The following is a 19548-nucleotide window of genomic DNA, read 5'->3' as shown; positions in this document are numbered from 1 at the left end:
GCGAATGCCATCAGTATACTAAGAGGGTCCATCAAATGGCTGAGTCAAGAGAAGCGAATAAATGATCATCCTCTCTCTCCTCCCAACGATATACTTCAAGAACATAGTAGGAGGGGACTAACAAACACCCGGATCAGACATCCAATTGACATCCATACATAAAGTATGATCGACATCCTCAAGTAGAAGCCAATTGACAATAAAAATTTGAGTGGAAAGTTCAATCGACAGCTTGGTCATATCAAGCGGCTCATCCATCCCTGCGTGGTAGCTTAAGATTATCTGCTTAGGACAGTTCAACAGATGTGTCAAAATTTGAATTTTATATTTTAAAGTTCAAGATATATCCCTATTTTTGACAATACAGAAATTCCAAACTTTAGCGTCGTTCGACCGAGTTATAAGCGAGCTTGCTCTCACGTCTGTCACAATCTCTCGCACCGTTCGACCGAGTTATAAGTGAGTTTGCTCTCGCGTCTATGGTAAACTCTCGTGCCTCTCGGTCGAGTTATAAGTAAGGCTTCTCTCGCACCTATCCCAGATTCTTGTGCCGACCGACTAATTTATAAGTGAACATGCCCTCACGCCCATATTCCAAGGCATTCAGGTCACACACTGTACCTCCACTCTCCAAGGCATTCAGGTTATACAGCGCGCCTCTGAGACTCTCGTGCCAACCGACCGAATTATAAGTGAGCATGCCCTCACGCCTATGTTCCAAGGCATTTAGGCCATACATAGTGCCTCCTTTCTCTAAGTCATTTAGGTCATACACCGTATCTCCCAAACTCTTGTGTCTCATAGCCGAGTTATAAGTGAGCATGCTCTTCGCGCCTAAGTCCCAGACTCCAGGGTCCATCGGCTTGGAGATAAGCGAGCATGCTTTCACTCCTGTCCCAAACTCTTATGCCTACTGGATGAGTTATAAGAGAACATGATCTTGCGCTATTGTCCCAGACTTCTGAGCCGTTCAACCAAATTATAAGTGAGCATGCTCTTGTACCTATGTCCCAGACTCCCTACCTAAATTCCTAATAGGCCGGGTTATAAGAGAGCATGTTCTTATGCCTATGTCCAAGACTCCTGAGTCGTTCAGACAGGTTATAAGTAAGTATGCTCTTGCACTTATGTCCTAAATTCCCAAGTTGTTCGACTAGGTTATAAGCCAGCATACTCTCATGCCTATGTCCCAGACTCCTGAGCTGATCGATTAAGTTATAAGTGAGCATGCTCTTGCGCTTATGTCCCAGACTCCCGAGCTGTTCGGTCGGATTGTAAGCAAGCATGCTCTCACACTTGTCCTAGACTCTTGAGCCGTTCAACCGAGTTATAAGTTAGCCCGCTCTCGCGCTTGCCCCAGTCTCTCGTGCCTACCGATCGAGTTATAAGTGAACATGCTCTCACGCCTGTCCCAAACTCCCGAGCTGTTCAACCGGATTATAAGCAAGCATGCTCTCGTGCTTGCCCCAAACTCCTGAGCAGTTTAGCTGGGTTATAAACAAACACGCTCTTACGCCTATGTCCCAGACTCCCAAGCTGTTCAGCCGGGTTATAAGAGAGCATTCTCTTGCACTTATGTCCCAAACTCCTGAGTCAATTGGGTGGGTCATAAGTGAGCATGCTCTCATACCTATGTCCCAGACTCATGAGTCGCTCGACTGGATTATAAGCAAGCATGTTCTTGCGCCTATGTCCTAGACTCCATAGTCATTCGACCGGGTTATAAGTGTTAGGACCCTTGGTGACCGACTTGTGGGAGTGAGTTTCTTGAAAAAGAAAATAATACCTCTCCCATTCTTTCAACTCTAGTTAAAGGCAACAATAACGATAAATTAAAATAATAACTAGAAAGAAGAGGCACAAGGTTTACTTGGTTACAACCTAGATGATTTAATCTAAGGTAAGTGAAAGTGTAATAAAAATCTCCTTCATTGAAAGCGGAGAAGCCTCTTACACTCATTGAAAAGCTCAGACAGTTGCTAGGAAATGATTACAAGAGTTGATTATTATTTCCTAGGTCTAGAGGTCTTTTTATAGCCATTGGGAAACTTTATCCGAGGCTGGAAGGTGCCTCCAACAGGCTGGAAGGCGCCTCTAGTGAGGCACTAAAGGATAAAGTTTATCTTTTGGCAACGACAATATCGGCCTGGTCTAAGGTGCCTTCTATAGGGCTGGAAGACGCCTTTATACTATTCATCAAAGGCACCTTTCAGCCATGGAAGACATCTTCCACAGTGAAGGTGCCTTTAACTCCCTTTGAAGGCGCCTCCAGTAATATTTCCAACCTTCTTTTTGCTTTTTTACTGCTCCGATCACCTGGGTGATCACGACCATCCCGGATATGACTCATCCAAACTCATTTTCTGGCCTTCTCCTCGAGCAGGGTTCCGCTCTGACTTCTCATCCCTTGGTGTACTCTTTCGTAGCACCTCATCCCTCGGATGCACCGAGCCTGTCGGCTCCCTTCCCGTGCCATCCTTCTCACTAGCTACGTCTTTCGCTCGACTTTTTGTGTTCTTAAGCTCTTGCACACTTAGACATAAGGATCAAATACAACATGACCTAATTTAACCTTGTTAATCATATCAAAACTATCACGGGGTTCCAACAATAAGCGAGCATGCTCTCGCGCCTATGTCCTAGACTCCCTAGTTGATCGACCGGGTTATAAGCAAGCATGCTCTCATGCCTATGTTCAAGACTCCTGAGTCATTCAAACATGTTATAAGTAAGTATGCTCTCGCATCTATATCTCAGACTCTTGAGTCGTTCGACCGGATTATAAACAAGCATGCTTTAGCGCTTATGTCCTAGATTCCCAAGCTATTAGATCAGGTTATAAGCCAGTATGCTCTCACACCTATGTCCCAGACTCCTGAGCTGATCGGTCAGGTTATAAGCGAGCATGCTCTCGTGCCTATGCCCCAGACTCTTGAGCTGTTCGATCGGGTTATAAGTGAGCATGGTCTCGCGCCTATGTCCCAGACTCCTAAGCTGTTCGGTCGGGTTATAAATGAGCATGCTCTCACACTTGTCCTAGAGTCTTGAGCCGTTCAGTCGAGTTATGAGTTAGCCCGCTCTCGTGCTTGTCCCAGTCTCGTGCCTACTGACCGAGTCATAAGCGAGCATGCTCTCACGTCAATGTCCTAGACTCTCGAGTTGTTCGATTGGATTATAAACAAGCATACTCTCGTGTGTGTCCCAGACTCCTGAGCAGTTTAGCTGGGTTATAAATGAGCATACTTTTGTGCCTATATCCTAGACTCTCGAGTTGTTCAGCTGGGTTATAAGAGAACATTCTCTTGCACTTATGTCCCAAACTCCTAAGCTAATTGGCCGGGTTATAAGTGAGCATTCTCTCATGCCTATGTCTTAGACTCTTAAGTCGTTCGATCAGATTATAAGCAAGCATGCTCTTGCCCCTATGTCCTAGACTCCAGAGCCGTTCGGTCAAGTTATAAGAGAGCATGCTTTCGCGCATATGTCCTAGACTTCTGAGCCGTTCGTCCGGAGTATAAGTGAACATGCTCTCGCGCTTGTCCTAGACTCTTAAGTCGTTCAGTTGGGTTATAAGCGAGCATGCTCTCGTACTTATATCCTAGACTCTTGAGCCGTTTGATCGGGTTATAAGTGAGCATGCACTCACACCTATTCCAGACTCCCGAGCTGTTCGGGGCGGGCTATAAACTAGCATGCTCTCATGCTTGTATCCCAGACTCCTGAGTCATTCGAGCATGGTTATAAGCTAGCATACTCTTGCACCTATGACCCAGATTCTTGTGTTGCTCGACCGAGTTATAAGCGAACCTGCTCTCGCTCTTGTCCCATACTCTCATGCCACTCGGTTGAGTTATACGCGAGCCTGCTCTCGCGCCCTTCTCAGACTCTTGTGTCACTCGGTCGACTTATAAGCGAGTCTGCTCTCATACATATCCCATGCTCTCGTGCCGCTCGGCAGAGTTATAAGCCTGCACTTGTGCCTATTCTCAACTCTTACCACAACTGCTAACTATTTGAGTGGGAAATGCTCCCTGTATAAACTCGAACGGTAGAAATAGGACTAAGCGTCCAGACCAATGACACTAAAGAACACAAGTGTCTAGTCAGTCGAGTTTGCAGCTTCCTTCCACTAGACTTGAAGGAGAGACTACTGATATGACGAGTAAAGTGGGACCTCTGAAGTTGGGTTCGATGTCAAGAAAGTCGGATGATGTGGCGATCAAAGTTAAGAAGGGGGCAATTCTCGGGTTGTATTGATGCCCTGCCGAAATAAGTCCAGTGCCACCGCCGAGTGCTCTAGTAGATCAGACCAAAAGGTCGATCGGACACACTAGGCACATCGCTCGACTGAACCAAACTCTATGTCTAGGTATAGCAACCAAGTGTAAAATAAACTCTCGACATAAAGTCCGACCAGACATATTGTCCGAGTGGATTCTGAATCTCCAAGCATAAACTTGGTCGACTCAAGGTCGGTCGGACCTTAAGGGTTTTGCTTCCCACTTCTCCAAATGCAAGACCCTCAGCTTACATCCGCTCGGCTCCAGAGTCGGTTAGACATCCGGTGTCTAGTTCTCCACATGAGCATGGCTCATAGTTTACAGTTGGTCGACCTAGAGCTCGTCAGACTCTCTTTAGGAGACAACATTGTCAAGGAATCGTAACAACTTGTCAGGGAATATACCATTACTCTGACACATGCATGTAATAGAGACTTCCTTTGTCTATAGGAAGGTTGTCGTACATACTACATCACCTGATATACTCTGACATCAAACATCACTGTCGCCTCATTAATACGAAGGTTATGAGAGGCGGTATAAAAAGGGATCCTCTCCGTCGACCAGGTATGCTCACCTACGTACATGAATGCATACACATCCGCACACGTGCATTTTCACTGTTATTCTACTGTTCATCGTCTTCTCCATTTCGCTTGGCTACTGTTCTAACTTGAACGTCGAAGTGCCTACGTTAGGGACCTCCTCCATTGTTCTCGCTCTAACGTTCCCTTTGCTCTCTCTATGATGTGTGTAGAGAGAAAGAAGTTCTTTTGCCTCCGGTTCAAAGTTTGCTCTCAGTCAACAATAGAGTCATGTACCCAACACACTATTTTCATTGTTTTCAGATAAGATTATATATTATCCAACTGTTCTCGATATCTTTCTAACGATGCTGACATACTTCACATTCAAATAGAATTTGGCCTTGAGTGTTGGTCTCTTTTTGACTTTGACCATTATATCAGTCAATTTCTTGGACTTTGATCTGACTCATATCACTAATGATGATGACATACTGCACATTCAACTAGAATTTGTTCTCGAATTTTGGAGTAATCTGAATGAGTCATATAGGAAGAACATGGCTTAGCTTGTGGGCATCTGATGGTACTATTTAATCACCTAGCATGCTCTTTATGCCATTCCTACAAAGTGAAATTTAACATTGAATGTCCAATTGCATCGGATCGTGCATTCACGTTCCCTCGGATTGGTATGGTAATTGAGACGATATTATTAAATAAAATTTTGGGATTGAAATTTAATGTCTAAATATATTTTCTTCATTATATTCATTAATAATGAATAATTTATGATTTACCTCTATTTCTCTATTGCTTGAATTAATGGAGATATTAAAAGTGAATGAATCCCCTTTTGTTTTTTACCACATGTATCCGTGCACTCGCAGTAACCACATAGTCTCGGCCACTCGTCAATATTATTCCCCTCGAGTAGACCTGACAGACGGCTCTCGAGAAAGCAAGCTGAGTTAATTCCGCCAACACATGCAGTTTGTTTTCTTCACTTCGTCTCGTTGTGTGATTTCACCCTCACCAGCCATGGTCAAAGCCCTACCTAATACCTGCGCAGCGCTTCTGCCGTGCCTGGCGAGGTCAGTGGGACAACCCACATGGTGGAGAGGAGGAAAAAAAGTGTGCACGCGCGAGGGCCATGCCGCATGGCTGCAGAGCAGATAAAAAAGTTAAGAGTACTGAGAGAGCAGGGGAAGAGGGACGGTCGAAGGAGCATATCCACGAGCGATGTGACATCTACTGATACGTCTGTCATCCTCGACCCACTTTATAAAAAAAAAAGACAAGCCCGACGAGAGGAACTGAACCTAGCAACAGCTGTCTCCCGCCACTTTTATACGAAGGTGATGAACGAAAGTCACGGCTGAATATTAGAGAATGAAAAAAAATCAAACAAAAAAGTTTTCTTTTTGTAACAAAAGAAAATTAATCATATTAGCGCACAGGAGACAGGCCACATGATCAATCTTTAATCTTTAGTCTTTAATGAAAGAATGAAAGCATGTCTTCTAACTTTTGTTTTCTTATCCAATCCAACTTCATATTTAAGGAAAAAAAATGATTAACTTTTGTTTTTCCCGCTCTGACGACTTCAATTATATAAATTTCTTAAATTGTCTTTACTCTAAAAGAGAAGACAAATATAAATTGTGCTTTCAGTGTCTTTTAACTAAAGTGGAGATGAGGAGAAAGAGAGAGAAAAAAAAAAACTGATCCTCTTCGTCTCATCTGTTCACCCGTGAAACTCACCTGCAATCAACGATTGGAAACTTTCTTGGGTAAAATATTAGTCAACAAAATTCTCAAGAACATGCTCAACTGCCAGTGTCATCAGGCCAAAGCAAAACGCACCCATACAGGTTCGAATTTTCTAAGGTCGATCCATGAAAATCGGTCGAAAATTTTCGATCGACCTCCACCAGATGACTCTGACATCTCGACGCGAGTCTTATTCACGGCGCCCCCACCCCACACGTGCATCTGCTATCCTGCTCCTGCCAACCCATTGAATGATACACACACGGCCATTTCCCCACCATGTTGCTCTCGACTTGCATGAAAGAGAAACATCAGAGTAAAGCATGAGCCTGACGGCTGATGCCATGCAGCTAGCTGACCTGATTCCCTCCCGCTTTGTATGCCTCTGCCATTTTCGACGCTTTCACATCTCTGGAGCTGTTGTAGTCGCACTACTCTGACTGATCAGCCATTCATTAATTAATTAATTAATTAATTATTCATACCTTCTCCTACGCGTGAAACAGTGAAGCAATTAATTGCACTGGGACTCCTCATCTCCTGCAACAGGCCACCCTTCTCCCTTAATTGGTGCAACCTCGTCCTCATCTCCACATGCAGTACCCGATTCACCTGTCGTCTGCACGTGGAATAGCACTCCATGTCTCCCTTTCGGCCATGAAGAAGGAAACAATGCGTCCTGCAAAATATTCTTTGCTTCAAATGATGCACGTATTAAATTTCATGATGAATTAACGAAGACCCACCCATAATTGACTGAAGAGGGAATCTTTCATTTCGAAAAGGAAAAACAAATTTGAGATACCGTGGTTGATCGAGTAGCCAGCCCATTGTGATTATTTCAATGATTCCTACTGTCGGCCGGCTTCCACTTCGTGTACGTCTCGCGTTTCCGATATTGCACATAGAAATTTCCATGCAGACAGCCCTTTCTTCTTTGGATGAGTTTAATTTCTAGTGCTCTACCGTCTCTAACTTGTAATCTTCACATAATTAATCTTGGTGGTGATTAGAAGAAAGGAGGATACTTTTGTTATGAAATTGAAAATAGTTTAATTTTGCAAACACTATATATTATGCTCCTATCCTCGTGCCAATGATTCGCACCATGGTAGTGAATCAATAAATGGTGATCGAATCATTCACAATAAAGCTGTATTTATTGCATTAAACTATATATTGACTGACTGCGTAGACATAAAGTAAAAAAGAAAAACAAAAGTTTGGGTGATAAAGCACTAACAATGATTGAACATTAGCTTTCTTTTCCTTTCAATTCTCTTCCACTGCGTATCAGCACCTGAGATAATTAATAGAATCGAAGATGTGGTTTAAAAGGTAAAAACTAAAAATATATGCTGAACTGCCGAAGCTAGGCTCAAGACGAACGATGTCCAGTTCGATCTGTACAGATCCTCGGCTCAGATCGAGTTGCAGTTCTTGTCATTTATTTTGGATATTGACTGTCAGTCATGCACAAAGGGATTGTTGTTTTTGACAAGAAGATTAAGAAAAAAAAAATAAGAATGAAAATTAGTGGATATAACTATTTTCATTCTAGAAACTTGGTTTTACCTTTGGAAGCATCACCATCTGTGGTTCATCCTCTCAAGAAAATGAATCGTTTCAGCTTCAAACCTCATATTTAGCATGAAGAAAGAGTTCCCAACTTTCCATAAAGAACACCACAATCTTCAATCTTCTCTGAACACATGCAGTGAGAGTTACTGAGTTGTCGTCAAGAATAACAACAGAGAAGTCAAAGAAAAAAGTTTTTGCATGAATCAAAAGACAAAACGGCAGAAATTAAGGAGTATCATCAAAAGTAGTTGATCTGCACAACAGAAGTATCAGGCACCATATTCCTTAGTTTAATCTGCTTCATGATATAAACAAAGCTGTGAACTTTGAGGAGCCATGAATTTCAAGGGATAAAGGTTTACCTGCAAATATTAACTATCAAATACGTCTGTGTATCCCTTCTTAGCATAAAAGAAATGAGAGGAAGATAGTAAGATACCAAAATAATGTATGACCTCTCTATCAATAAGATAATGCAAGCTGGAGTTGACTCTAAAGCAGACAAGAAAAAAAAAAACCATATCAGAAAAGCAAAACAAAATCAGCAACAAACAACATATTTCTTCAATGATTATGTTTCATGATATACATGAGCTGTGTGGCTTCCGGAGACCCAAATTTCAGAGCTAAAGTGTATCTACATATACCAACTACTAGACCCCATCTACAGATATATCTCATCTCTTCGCTCTATACATAAATAAATGAGCACATTTCATGCCATCAAAGATCTTCACTTTCACTCCAGCAAATTAGCATCATAATGCATCTCCGAAGAATGTAGAACTTCGCCCTCTGTTCTTTCACTAACAACCGGCATCGGCGGGCAAAAGTTGGGCACTGCAGCTTCTTCTCCCTCTTTGCCATTGCCATTCTCTTCTCGGTTGTAGTCTCGCAGAAGGAAGAAAGAAAGAAGAGATGACAAGGCTTCAATAAGCTTCTGGTTGTGGTTTGCTCTGTTGGGATTTTGAGATCTCACTCACAATTGGTTGGCTATGACTATGAGGTTGAGAGCTTTATAGCTAGCAATCGACGCAAGTGGCAGCCCCTCGCACTTGGGAGACAGTAGCTGAGATTGGTGGGTCAAAGACAGTTGTGTGGGGGCAGATGAGATTATGGTAATTAGACCTTCAGCCACGCCCACGCCTTGATATGATTGGGCATTGACAGGATTTTGAAGGATGAGTTCTATGACACGGAAGAGTTTCATTATGGCAATCAAACAAGTCACTTCTGACTCACTGAAACCAATAAGAAACTCTGCACTGCTACTGCTAGTCCTTTTTTGATAAAAGTTTCAATTCCCACTAATTATTTCTTGTGGCTCTTCACGAGAATTCAAAGAATTTTGTATCAAAACACAATTGGTAAGATATTCCAACTGTTTGGAAGCTACATAAATAACATTATGTCGCTGAACTCTACAGATTATATCAAATCACTGAGCTCTGTGTAAGGTCACATCGTAGTAAGAAAGGCGATGATGGTCTAATCATACAGCAAAAAAACGTTTAGAATGTCTCTGTGAACATTTTTGACATGATTTTAGTATTTGAACTCTAGAGCCTAGTTATTGTTCTTCTCAATAAAGAATTTTGATCCTAGAGTTTTGCACAGATCAAAATCTAACTACCTCAGATAAACAAATTTATTTGATATGGATCCAAGGCAAAAAAGTATTGATGATGAAGAAAAGGACCAACAAGATGAATGAAGCTTAGATAAATTATTCTACTGAAATAGTCCCTGAACTTGTGTGTTAAATTGACTCTGCAAAACATTGAGAAACAAACAAACAAAAAGAAGTATAGTGCAAGACTGAGAGTACTGGCATGACCTATTGCATCACACATTAAGATAGATAATTGCGTCTCGCTAGTTCTAGAATTCCATTAAGACATGTGAAGAACTCTGTCAAACTTCGTACGATAAGGTTTGGTTTTGGTAAGACCAAACTTGCCAAAAGTTGGCCTTGCTAAACAAAAATGCTTGGATGAAGGACGCAATGACCTTAAACCACAGAAGAAAATAAAAGAAAAACTCGCATAATCATTCAGAAAATTCCATCCAAAATATTGATAAAATCAGTATATAAGCAATCGAAGAATGGGACTTTATTTTTCAGTGGAAACAACTAAGATATCAGTTTTCTTAATATTGGCCAAATAGCCATAGAAAATAAAATACAATTTTCATATTCAAGATCATGTTCCCTGAACTAGCATTTAAAGAACAAGAGTAATATTTGTAAGATTAAGTCTATATGGATGGATTAAATCCAATTAAGTTCATATGGGTGGACTTAAGTTTTATAAGATGAACTTACCACTACAAAAAAACTGTAAATTAGGGACAAATTTAGGGACGAATTTTTCCAAAATTTTCGTCGCAAAATTTTTTGCGACGAATTTTGTGACGAAAATATATTCGTCGCAAATTAGTCGTTGCCACATTTTGCAACGAAAATAAAATATTCGTCCCAAATTTTGCAACGAACTAAAATTTTCGTCACAAATTTTGTTGCAAATCTACACTGCATAGTGTCTTCAAATTTGGGACGAAATTAGATTTTCGTCCCAAATTAGGGACAAATTCTGGTTTGTTCCAAATTTGGGACGAATTTCAGTTCGTCCCAAAATTCAAGCTCCCGTTTCATTCAATTTCGGGACGAAATTATTCGTCCCAAATTCGGGACGAACAGATATTCGTCCCGAATTAGGGACGAACCAAATTCGTCCCGAATTCGGGACGATTTTGGTTCGTCCCGAATTCGGGACGAAAAAATTCGTCCCGAATTAGGGACGAAAAAATTTCGTCCCGAATTCGGGACGAACCAAAATCGTCCCGAATTCGGGACGAATTTGGTTCGTCCCGAATTCGGGACGAATTTGGTTCGTCCCGAATTATCCCTAAAATATAGTAAATCAGAATAAATTAGATTTTGGAACGAACCTAAATTTCGTCCCAAATTAGGGACGAACTTTAGATTCGTCCCAAATTAGGGACGAAATCGGATTCGTCCCAAATGTGGAACGAACTCAAATTCGTCCCAAAATTTGTCCCAAAATACAATATCCAGCAACCAAACATTTTTCATTTCTTCATCCTATTTTACATATCAAATACATTCAAATATCTATACACATCCAAACAAACATTCAAACAACTTCACATCCAAACAAACATTCAAACAACTTCATATCCAAACAAACATTCAAACAACTTCACATTCACACAACTTCACATCCAAACATTCAAATATTTATACCAAACTTCAACACACATCATATTTATACACATCCAAACTACATACAAATATATCAACTCATAATATTTACACATCCAAACTACACATCCAAACTAACATTCAAATATATCAATTCAACAAACATCATATTTACACATGAAAACAAGAACTAGTTTGGTTCAACAACTCATAATCCAAATAACAAATACATCTAAGCATAAAATAAAATACTAATCGTCATGCTCCGAGAGCTTCATGCACCTTCTTCCATGCTTCGTTCTCCTTTTCCTACATCAAATTACAAATGAATAACTAACATTTATAACAATATATATATAGATCTAAAACATACATCAATGATATCATATTGAAATAAGACATCTAAAACTTATGCAACTAACAAGTAAAATATTGTCTTGTTTTAAAAAAAACTAAGAAAATTAACGATTCTATAATAAAGAAAATTAACTACAACATAAATGAAAATTAGAAATACAATTGGTAATACAATTTCGACCTGTACCTACATGTGCATATCTAGTGCTTCATCCTATCATATGTGCTCACATCTACATATATATACTTTCACATATTTTAATTTCTAACTGGGTTTGGATACCAAGCTAGTTGATCACTTTAATCCAACTTATGGTATGTTTCACTGATCTAGTTTATGTTTAATCCATGCAAACATAAACATTTACAATTAATGCTTAGGACATAAACAAGTCATACTTTGTTCATGCTAGAATCTTCCTGGAGCTAATGAGTTATTTCTTATCTATTAACTAAGGCAATCTAGATTCACTATATGCCTAATAAAAGCTAGTACAATTTTCACAACATAGCTCAAATGAAAGAAGGGGAATGATCATTATGAGGAGTTTATTGATTATTTTCCATTTTGAAGATGTTTATTATACAAACTTGCACTTCATTTATTTTGGATCTCCCTCCCTCACGTACATCTCTTTTACTATCAACTCAAAGAGTAAAGCATTGTTCACATGGAAAATAGGAAATTCTAATGAGTAATGGATTCTAATTAATATAATTAATAAAATTAAACTAAAGTTATTATAAATTTGTATAATAAATGTTAATCCTACTGATAATTAGTAAGTAGCTATATAGTGTTTGAATTTATCACATAAATGGTAGATTTGAATTTTGATTTTAGATTATAATTTAAAAAAAAAATTAAAAATAGATTGGAGTCTCTCAATGAAAACACAAGACGGCATAAGAAAAACAAGGAAATCTTTACTTTTATCTTTGCTCGTCTCATTCTTTAAATATCCTTGTGATTCCTAATGGCTACAAGGAAATCTTGATCATTCTCTTAAAGATAATAGAGGGGTAAACAAATTAACCAAAGTGGGAAATAAGTTTACTTACATTATGACATTACCTTTTCTTTCATCTCTTCAAGGCAAGCTTCAACTTTGCACAAAACCCAATAAATATTAGAAGATCACTTCAACATAAACAGTGGAGTTTCATAGCTAGAAGAAGTAAGAAAATAAAATAAGATTAACCAAATAAATCTAGAGATATGGTCTTAATACATAGTTATCATAATAGATCAAAGACTTAGATAGCAAAAAAATCCTTATGTAATCAAAAATACATGTATCAAATGTTTATGACATAATAAAATTATTGACACGTATATAACTAAATTGCATAGATTAGTAATAGACAGATAAAAAATATAAAACATGGCATAAAATGCAAAGTAGCAAGGTAAAGTAAAAATTTAAAAGAAACTATAACAATAAGTGTAAAAAAAAAATCTAATATAAAACTTACAATAATTTAACTAAGATTCACCACCATCGCCATCATCATGATCACCATCGTCACCGTCACCGGGAGGATTCTCACTTGGAGCAGAAATTAACTTGAAATGTCGTAAAATCAATTCTTGATTTTGGCGCATTTGTCTCATTTCTTCATCCCTTTCATTTAAAATATCCTTCAACTGTGAAACCTCTTCAGTCAAGTGGGTCATCTGCTGGGTCTGTGAGGAGGAGGAAGAAATACGGCCAACTCTATGGATTCTGCTCAAAGAACCCATTCCAAATATCTTTCCTCCTTTTTTTGATCCTCCACTCGCTTGTAGCCATAAATTTAAATCAGTACCAACAGATGACTCAGACCCCTCCATATCTGCACTAGTAGAACCAGAACATCTTTGTGCTACCTCTAGTTCATCATATTTCTCCTGTATTGTAATAAAAAATAAATTATAATTATAATAACATTAAGTTATTATAGTGGGTACATTAATAATAGAATCTAAGGTATAAATTTAGATCAAAAATTTATTCAAACCTTGATTGCTCTAGCTCTGTCCCCGCTCCAAGTCTTATCTTTTTTCTGAAAGGTGCGGGTGAAAGTTTCTATAAATGTAGGCTCCTTTCCTAGTTCTTTGGACTAAAAAAGATGATTAAAGAAAATCAAATAATGTCAAATAGAGTAAGAAAATAATAGGAGTGTTAAGAAATTACCAATCTGCGTCTATGCTCATCAATATTGATAGATCCTCCCGCATATGTAGCAGACATGTCTCCAGAATTAAAAGATTGATTAGTTTTATTCTGGTGACTTCTTGTTTTAAACTCCTCACTTTCCCAATAATTGGTAATCTTTATCCAGTTTTCCTCAGTAATGAATGGTGGTTTTTTCCCCTTTGACTTCGCATGATTGAGTACATGACGAATGTGATCGCCACATTTTTTCATGAAAATCCTTCTTATTTCCATGTCATCATTCATGTCCCAAGTGAATGATCGCTGTAATAGAAAAAAAATAATTATTTATATGTTTACTTTCATTTAAGATATAAAATAAATGAAATACCTTAAATTCACTCCACCATAACTCTCTAGTCGGTGCTGGAGTGCTAGTATAACTCATCGAGTCCCCTCTCCAATGGTTATTCACGATTCTATTAATCTCGTGAATAACATGGACAGAATTATCGAACCTATTATAATTTATAAAAAAAGCATGTTAAAGAATTATGGAAGTTGATAAAATAAAATATTTTAATTTTACTTACGAATCTCCACAAGGGGCTATAGACTCTCGAGTGTCTGGCCTCTCTGCAATCGAATGTCGAGAAGGAATGGAAGAGGTTGCTGGGGACTCGATCGGTGAAGGTACAGCAGAAGGGGAAGGGGAAGGGGAAGGCGATGGTGCACAGGAAGGTATTGTTGAAGGTGTATGCGACGGTCCTGCAGTGTCAGCTTGATTAGGTGGGGGTGTAGATACAGTGTCTGTAGGTGGTGTATGGTGAGCGCCCCGTCTACGACCACCTCGTCGAAAGAGATTCTGAATATTCAAACAAATAACAAATTTAATACAAATTTGTTTCATAATAAATAATATGAAACCAAAGAACTTACCATATTTGCTAAGAAAAAAGTGAATCCACGAACTCCCGAGAAGACGATAAGATGTAACTTGTAATTATCTATAAAAAATACAGAGTATTAACAAATAAGATATATAACTTTAAAAATGAAACAGTTTTGTATATATTTGAGACAAATAAACTAATTGAGCTATGAGTTATGGGAATTACAAATTGAAAATAAATTTATTCTTAATAAAGCAGTATAATATATGAAAATAAAATATAAAAACTTACTCATTATAAAAACTCAAAGTCTTCATCATCCTCCTCCTCCTCCTCCTCCTCGTCCTCCTCCTCGTCCGCATCTTCCTCCTCCTCCTCCTCCTCCTCCTCATCATCATCATCATCAATTTCAGTTGTATCCACATTTATCACTATTCCGGTAGGATCTTGTAACGTTGGAATAATATATTCTTCTATATGAAATGTATTAGTAACTTCCTCTTGTTGATAAGCAATGTCCTCCCAATGTTCCTCAATTTTTTTCCGTGCCTTCGTTTTACACACAGCCCACCAATCAATTTTGTCACGTTTCAAACTAGGATATGAAGCATAGAATACTTGAATTGCTTGTTGTGCCAACACAAATGGTTCATATTTTTTATAAAATCTTTTATGATTTACTTCAACCAAATTATATTGTGGATGCACCTTCATCCCTCTGATAGGGTCAAACCAGCGACACTTGAATAGAATAACTCGCATTTCTGGGCCAGGGTATGCTACCTCTATAATTTCATCCAATAAGCCATAGAAATCATTTCTTGCATCTCCATCATTTGATGACTTAACACAAACTCCACTATTCATCGTACTCTTTCCCATTCCATATTCTTGAATATGAAAATTATATCCATTTATGAAATACATTGGCCATGTGCGTACCATTGCTTTCGGACCCCATGCTAGATGGATAAGCAATTCTTGCTCAATCTGAGTTTGATTATCATGAACCTAAATTCAAATTTGACAATTATTACAAACATTCATATTAAATTCAAATTTAAATTGACTACTTACAAATGATTTGAACCATGATGCAAATTCTTCTTCGCATAAGCGATCAAACTCTTGTGGTGATAAGCCAGAATATAAATTTTCAAAAATCCTACGATAAAAAAGTTAAATTATAACACTAAAAGTTGCGACATAAGAAAAAAAAATTACAAATATATACTAACTCATAATGTGACGATACTTCTGGACAATTCAGTAAAATATATGTATGAGCTGCCCGCCATTCTTGACCAGTTAAGTATCTCTCCTTACATGTTCCACTTGGTCGACCAAGATAGTTAAAAATTGAGAATGAGTTTATATTGGGATCAATTGGACCTTCATCATTTCTTCCGGGTCTCTGTCGTTTGCTTTGAACATGAGGCTCAAAATAATATGAAGCAAAAGTTGTTACCTCCTCCACAATATATGCATTAACAATAGATGCTTCAACATGTGCCTTATTTTTGATTTTTTTCTTCAAATGATATAAGAATCTGATTGCAATAAAACAAATTATATTAGATTAATTTTATAATAAAATGAGTATATTTTGATACATTCAATTTGTCGGAATATAGCAGATGAAAATTTTACCTTTCAAATGGATACATCCATCGAAAATGGACAGGTCCTCCAACTCTAGCCTCATATGGCAAGTGAACCAAAAGATGTTCCATGGAATCAAAAAATGAGGGTGGAAATATCCTTTCCAAATTACATAAAATAATTGGAATGTCTCTCTCTAACGTCTCCATGTGTGAGTGTCTCAAAACAGTTGAGCAAATATCGTGTAGAAAAATACTTAACTCTGTAATTGTACCCCATACAAAATTTGGTAATACTTCTTTAAAAGCAATAGGAATAAGTCTTTGCATAAATATATGACAGTCATGACTTTTCATACCAATCAATTTGTATTCTGTCATATCAACACATCTTCCAAGATTAGAAACAAAACCGTCTGGAAATTTTAAAAATTTCAGCCATTCACAAACAACACGTCTTTGATCTTTATTCAATGTATAAACTGCTTTTGGCTTTGGTCCCCTACTATTTTCATCGACATCAAGAGTGGGTCTTTTACAAATCAATCGCATATCTTTTCTAGCATTGAGATTGTCTTTGGTTTTCCCATTGATATCCATCACTGTATTTATCAGATTATCAAAAACATTCTTCTCAATATGCATTACATCAAGATTATGATGTATTAAATGACTATACCAATATGGCAAATCCCAAAAAATACTCCGTTTTGTCCATTTATGTGTACTTCCATAATCATATGTTGTACCATGTGGATCTTCAATAACAGATGAAAAGTGTAGCACTCTGTACCAAATATCTTGACCTGTCAATCTTATTGGAGGAGGTGTTCTTTCAATTCTATTCCTAGTAAATTCATCTTTATTCCTTCTGAACTTATGATTTAGTGGTAAAAATTGTCTATGACAATCAAAATAACTCGGCTTCTTCCCATGTTTCAATCTAATTGATTTTGATCTCTCCATACATATTGGGCATCCTAAGATCCCAGCAGTACTCCAACCTGATAGCATACCATAAGCTGGAAAGTCATTTATGGTCCAAAGAAGAGCAGCTTTCATTATAAACATCTGATTAGTATGCACATCGTATGTAGGAGAACCTTCATCCCATAATTGTTTCAATTCTGCAATCAAAGGTTGCAAATAAACATCTATTAACTTCTTCGGATTTTGCGGCCCAGGTACAACCAATGTTAAAAACATATAAGGTGTTTTCATGCACATCCCAGGAGGAAGATTATACGGAGTTAAAATAACTGGCCAACATGAATAATTTTTCCCTGATTTGCCAAATGGAGCAAATCCATCTGCACAAAGACCTAATCTAATATTTCGAGTCTCCTTTGCAAATTCCGGATATGTTCTATCAAAATTTTTCCACGCCTCTGCATCTGATGGATGACACATTAGTCCATCTTTTGTTTGATGATTTGCATGCCACGTCATATGTTCAGCAGTTGTCTTTGATGCATAAAGTCTTTGTAACCTAGGAGTTAAAGGCAAATAAAACAATTGACTGTATGATTTACGTCGTTGTTGACTTCTTCTGATGATCTTGTACCTATCTTGATTACAGAATTTACAAACATCTGCATCTGCATCATCTCCCCAATATAACATACAACCATCTCTGCATACATCAATTCTTTCCACTGGAAGACCTAATTCTTTAATAAGTTTTTTCATATTGTAAAAATCATTAGGCAATATATTATCACGCGGCAATGCCTCTTCAAAAGTTTGAACAAACCTATTAAAACAATATTCTGACACATTACACTCAACCTTGACATTCAACAGTTTTGCAGTGAGAGATAATTTGGTGTGAGTGTTACAACCAGCCCATAATGGTTCATCAGCAGCACTCAACACTTCTTGAAATTTAGTATATGTTTCATTAACACCTGGTACTTCTGCCTCCTCCAAAGGTGATGTATAAGTAGTAAACATTTGTTCAACTGGTGGAGGATAACTAGAACTTGTACCATGCATGTCAGGATTGAAATTATGACCTGCTGCATCAAGAACCATCCTCTGATATGGATTTAATTGATCATAATAACTCTGCTCACCACTAATTGAGACTTGTATGTTTCGTGCATAATCATCATCAGATATGAACGGTTCACCATGAGATGTCCAATTATAGTACTTCGGAGTAAATCCAAATCTACAAAGATGTTCTTCAACTTTATCGCAGAGTAAAAATTTTCCATTGTGACACTTTTTACAAGGACATCTTATCTTATTGCCATCCATATAATCAACTTGACTAGATGCAAAATTCAAAAAATATCGCAAGCCCGTGATAAATTCATCCGTTAAACCGCGACGATTAGGCAAGTTCTTGTTATACATCCAACTTCTTTCATTCTGCATTTTGTCTATTTCAAATAAACAATATTACTAATGATAATAAACTAATGATGAATATGTACTTAGTGTACATACAAATGAAATAATATATAACAAAGAAAACAATAACATCAAATATTATAATAAACACATTAATTTCATCCTTACACTAATGCTATAATGATTAAATTAAAATAACATATATAGATACATATACCTCACAACGAAGAACAAAGATGAGCGTCTATCCAAGCCACGTCAAATACAAATTAACCTGCATAAACAATAATATATTAGAGTACACAAGTAACTATATTATTTGACATCCACAAATAACATTAATTACTACACTATGGGGCTGCAAGCAGCAGCCCTAGAGGCCAACAGTGGCTGCTAGGGCGCGGCTGCCAACAACCAGCTAGGGCAGCGACTGCTAGCAGCCATGTGAAGGTCCATTTCCGATGGCGCGGGGCTGCCAGCGGCCAGTAAGGCCTAGATCCGGCAAGGTGCAGCTGCAAGCGGGCTACCAGCGGCTGCCAACGGCCAGGAAAGGCTGGATCCGGCAGCCACCAGCTACCAGCGACTGCCAACGGCCAGGAAGGGCCGGATCCGGCAACCGGCGGCTACCAGCCGTCAGCAATAGCATGCTCCGGCGGTCCCAGTGGCTGCCAGCGCCGAGCAAGGCCCGGATCCGGCGGCTTGCGGCTGCCGTGCATGGGTAGCCTCGACAACGAGGAACCCTAGCTGGCGATCGTAGTCAGCCGCACGATAAGGCGAGGCCGCAGCTGTCGAGCGAGGGGAAAGAAGTGAGAATACA

At 38.4% G+C, this 19548-nt stretch overlaps 1 protein-coding gene and 1 long non-coding RNA gene across 3 annotated transcripts; both read right to left on the bottom strand.

Annotated features, from left to right (window-relative positions):
- Nucleotides 1-6581: 6581 nt before the first annotated feature.
- On the bottom strand, nucleotides 6582-8879 carry LOC122024642. 2 transcript variants are annotated; one of them, XR_006123489.1, is made up of 5 exons: nucleotides 8748-8879; nucleotides 8598-8650; nucleotides 8153-8520; nucleotides 7063-8040; nucleotides 6582-6994 (listed from the first exon to the last, which is right to left on the bottom strand). It is a non-coding gene; the product is annotated as an uncharacterized LOC122024642 (long non-coding RNA). The 2 variants fall into 2 exon arrangements; XR_006123488.1 differs by having other exon boundaries at nucleotides 7063-8520.
- Nucleotides 8880-13227: 4348 nt separating this feature from the next.
- LOC122025119 lies at nucleotides 13228-18407 on the bottom strand. The gene is made up of 7 exons (XM_042583881.1): nucleotides 18155-18407; nucleotides 14819-14886; nucleotides 14473-14744; nucleotides 14271-14397; nucleotides 13919-14203; nucleotides 13743-13844; nucleotides 13228-13632 (listed from the first exon to the last, which is right to left on the bottom strand). The coding sequence occupies exons 1-7, from the start codon at nucleotides 18405-18407 to the stop codon at nucleotides 13228-13230; spliced, it is 1512 nt and encodes a 503-aa protein (XP_042439815.1).
- Between the last annotated feature and the right edge of the window lie 1141 nt (nucleotides 18408-19548).

Source organism: Zingiber officinale, chromosome 9B (genome assembly GCF_018446385.1).
Source record: "Zingiber officinale cultivar Zhangliang chromosome 9B, Zo_v1.1, whole genome shotgun sequence".
Classification (NCBI taxonomy): domain Eukaryota; kingdom Viridiplantae; phylum Streptophyta; class Magnoliopsida; order Zingiberales; family Zingiberaceae; genus Zingiber; species Zingiber officinale.
Note: the sequence above shows the minus strand (reverse complement) of the source record. Positions and strands in the feature narration are given on the sequence as shown.

Coding starts and splice junctions, on each gene's coding strand:
- LOC122025119 (XM_042583881.1), bottom strand. CDS start 18,407: ATGGTTCTTGATGCAGCAGGTCATAATTTCAATCCTGACATGCATGGT. Junction 14,745..14,818: donor CTTTTTTCTTAGCAAATATG/GTAAGTTCTTTG, acceptor TTGAATATTCAG/AATCTCTTTCGACGAGGTGG. Junction 13,633..13,742: donor ACAGAGCTAGAGCAATCAAG/GTTTGAATAAAT, acceptor ATTACAATACAG/GAGAAATATGATGAACTAGA.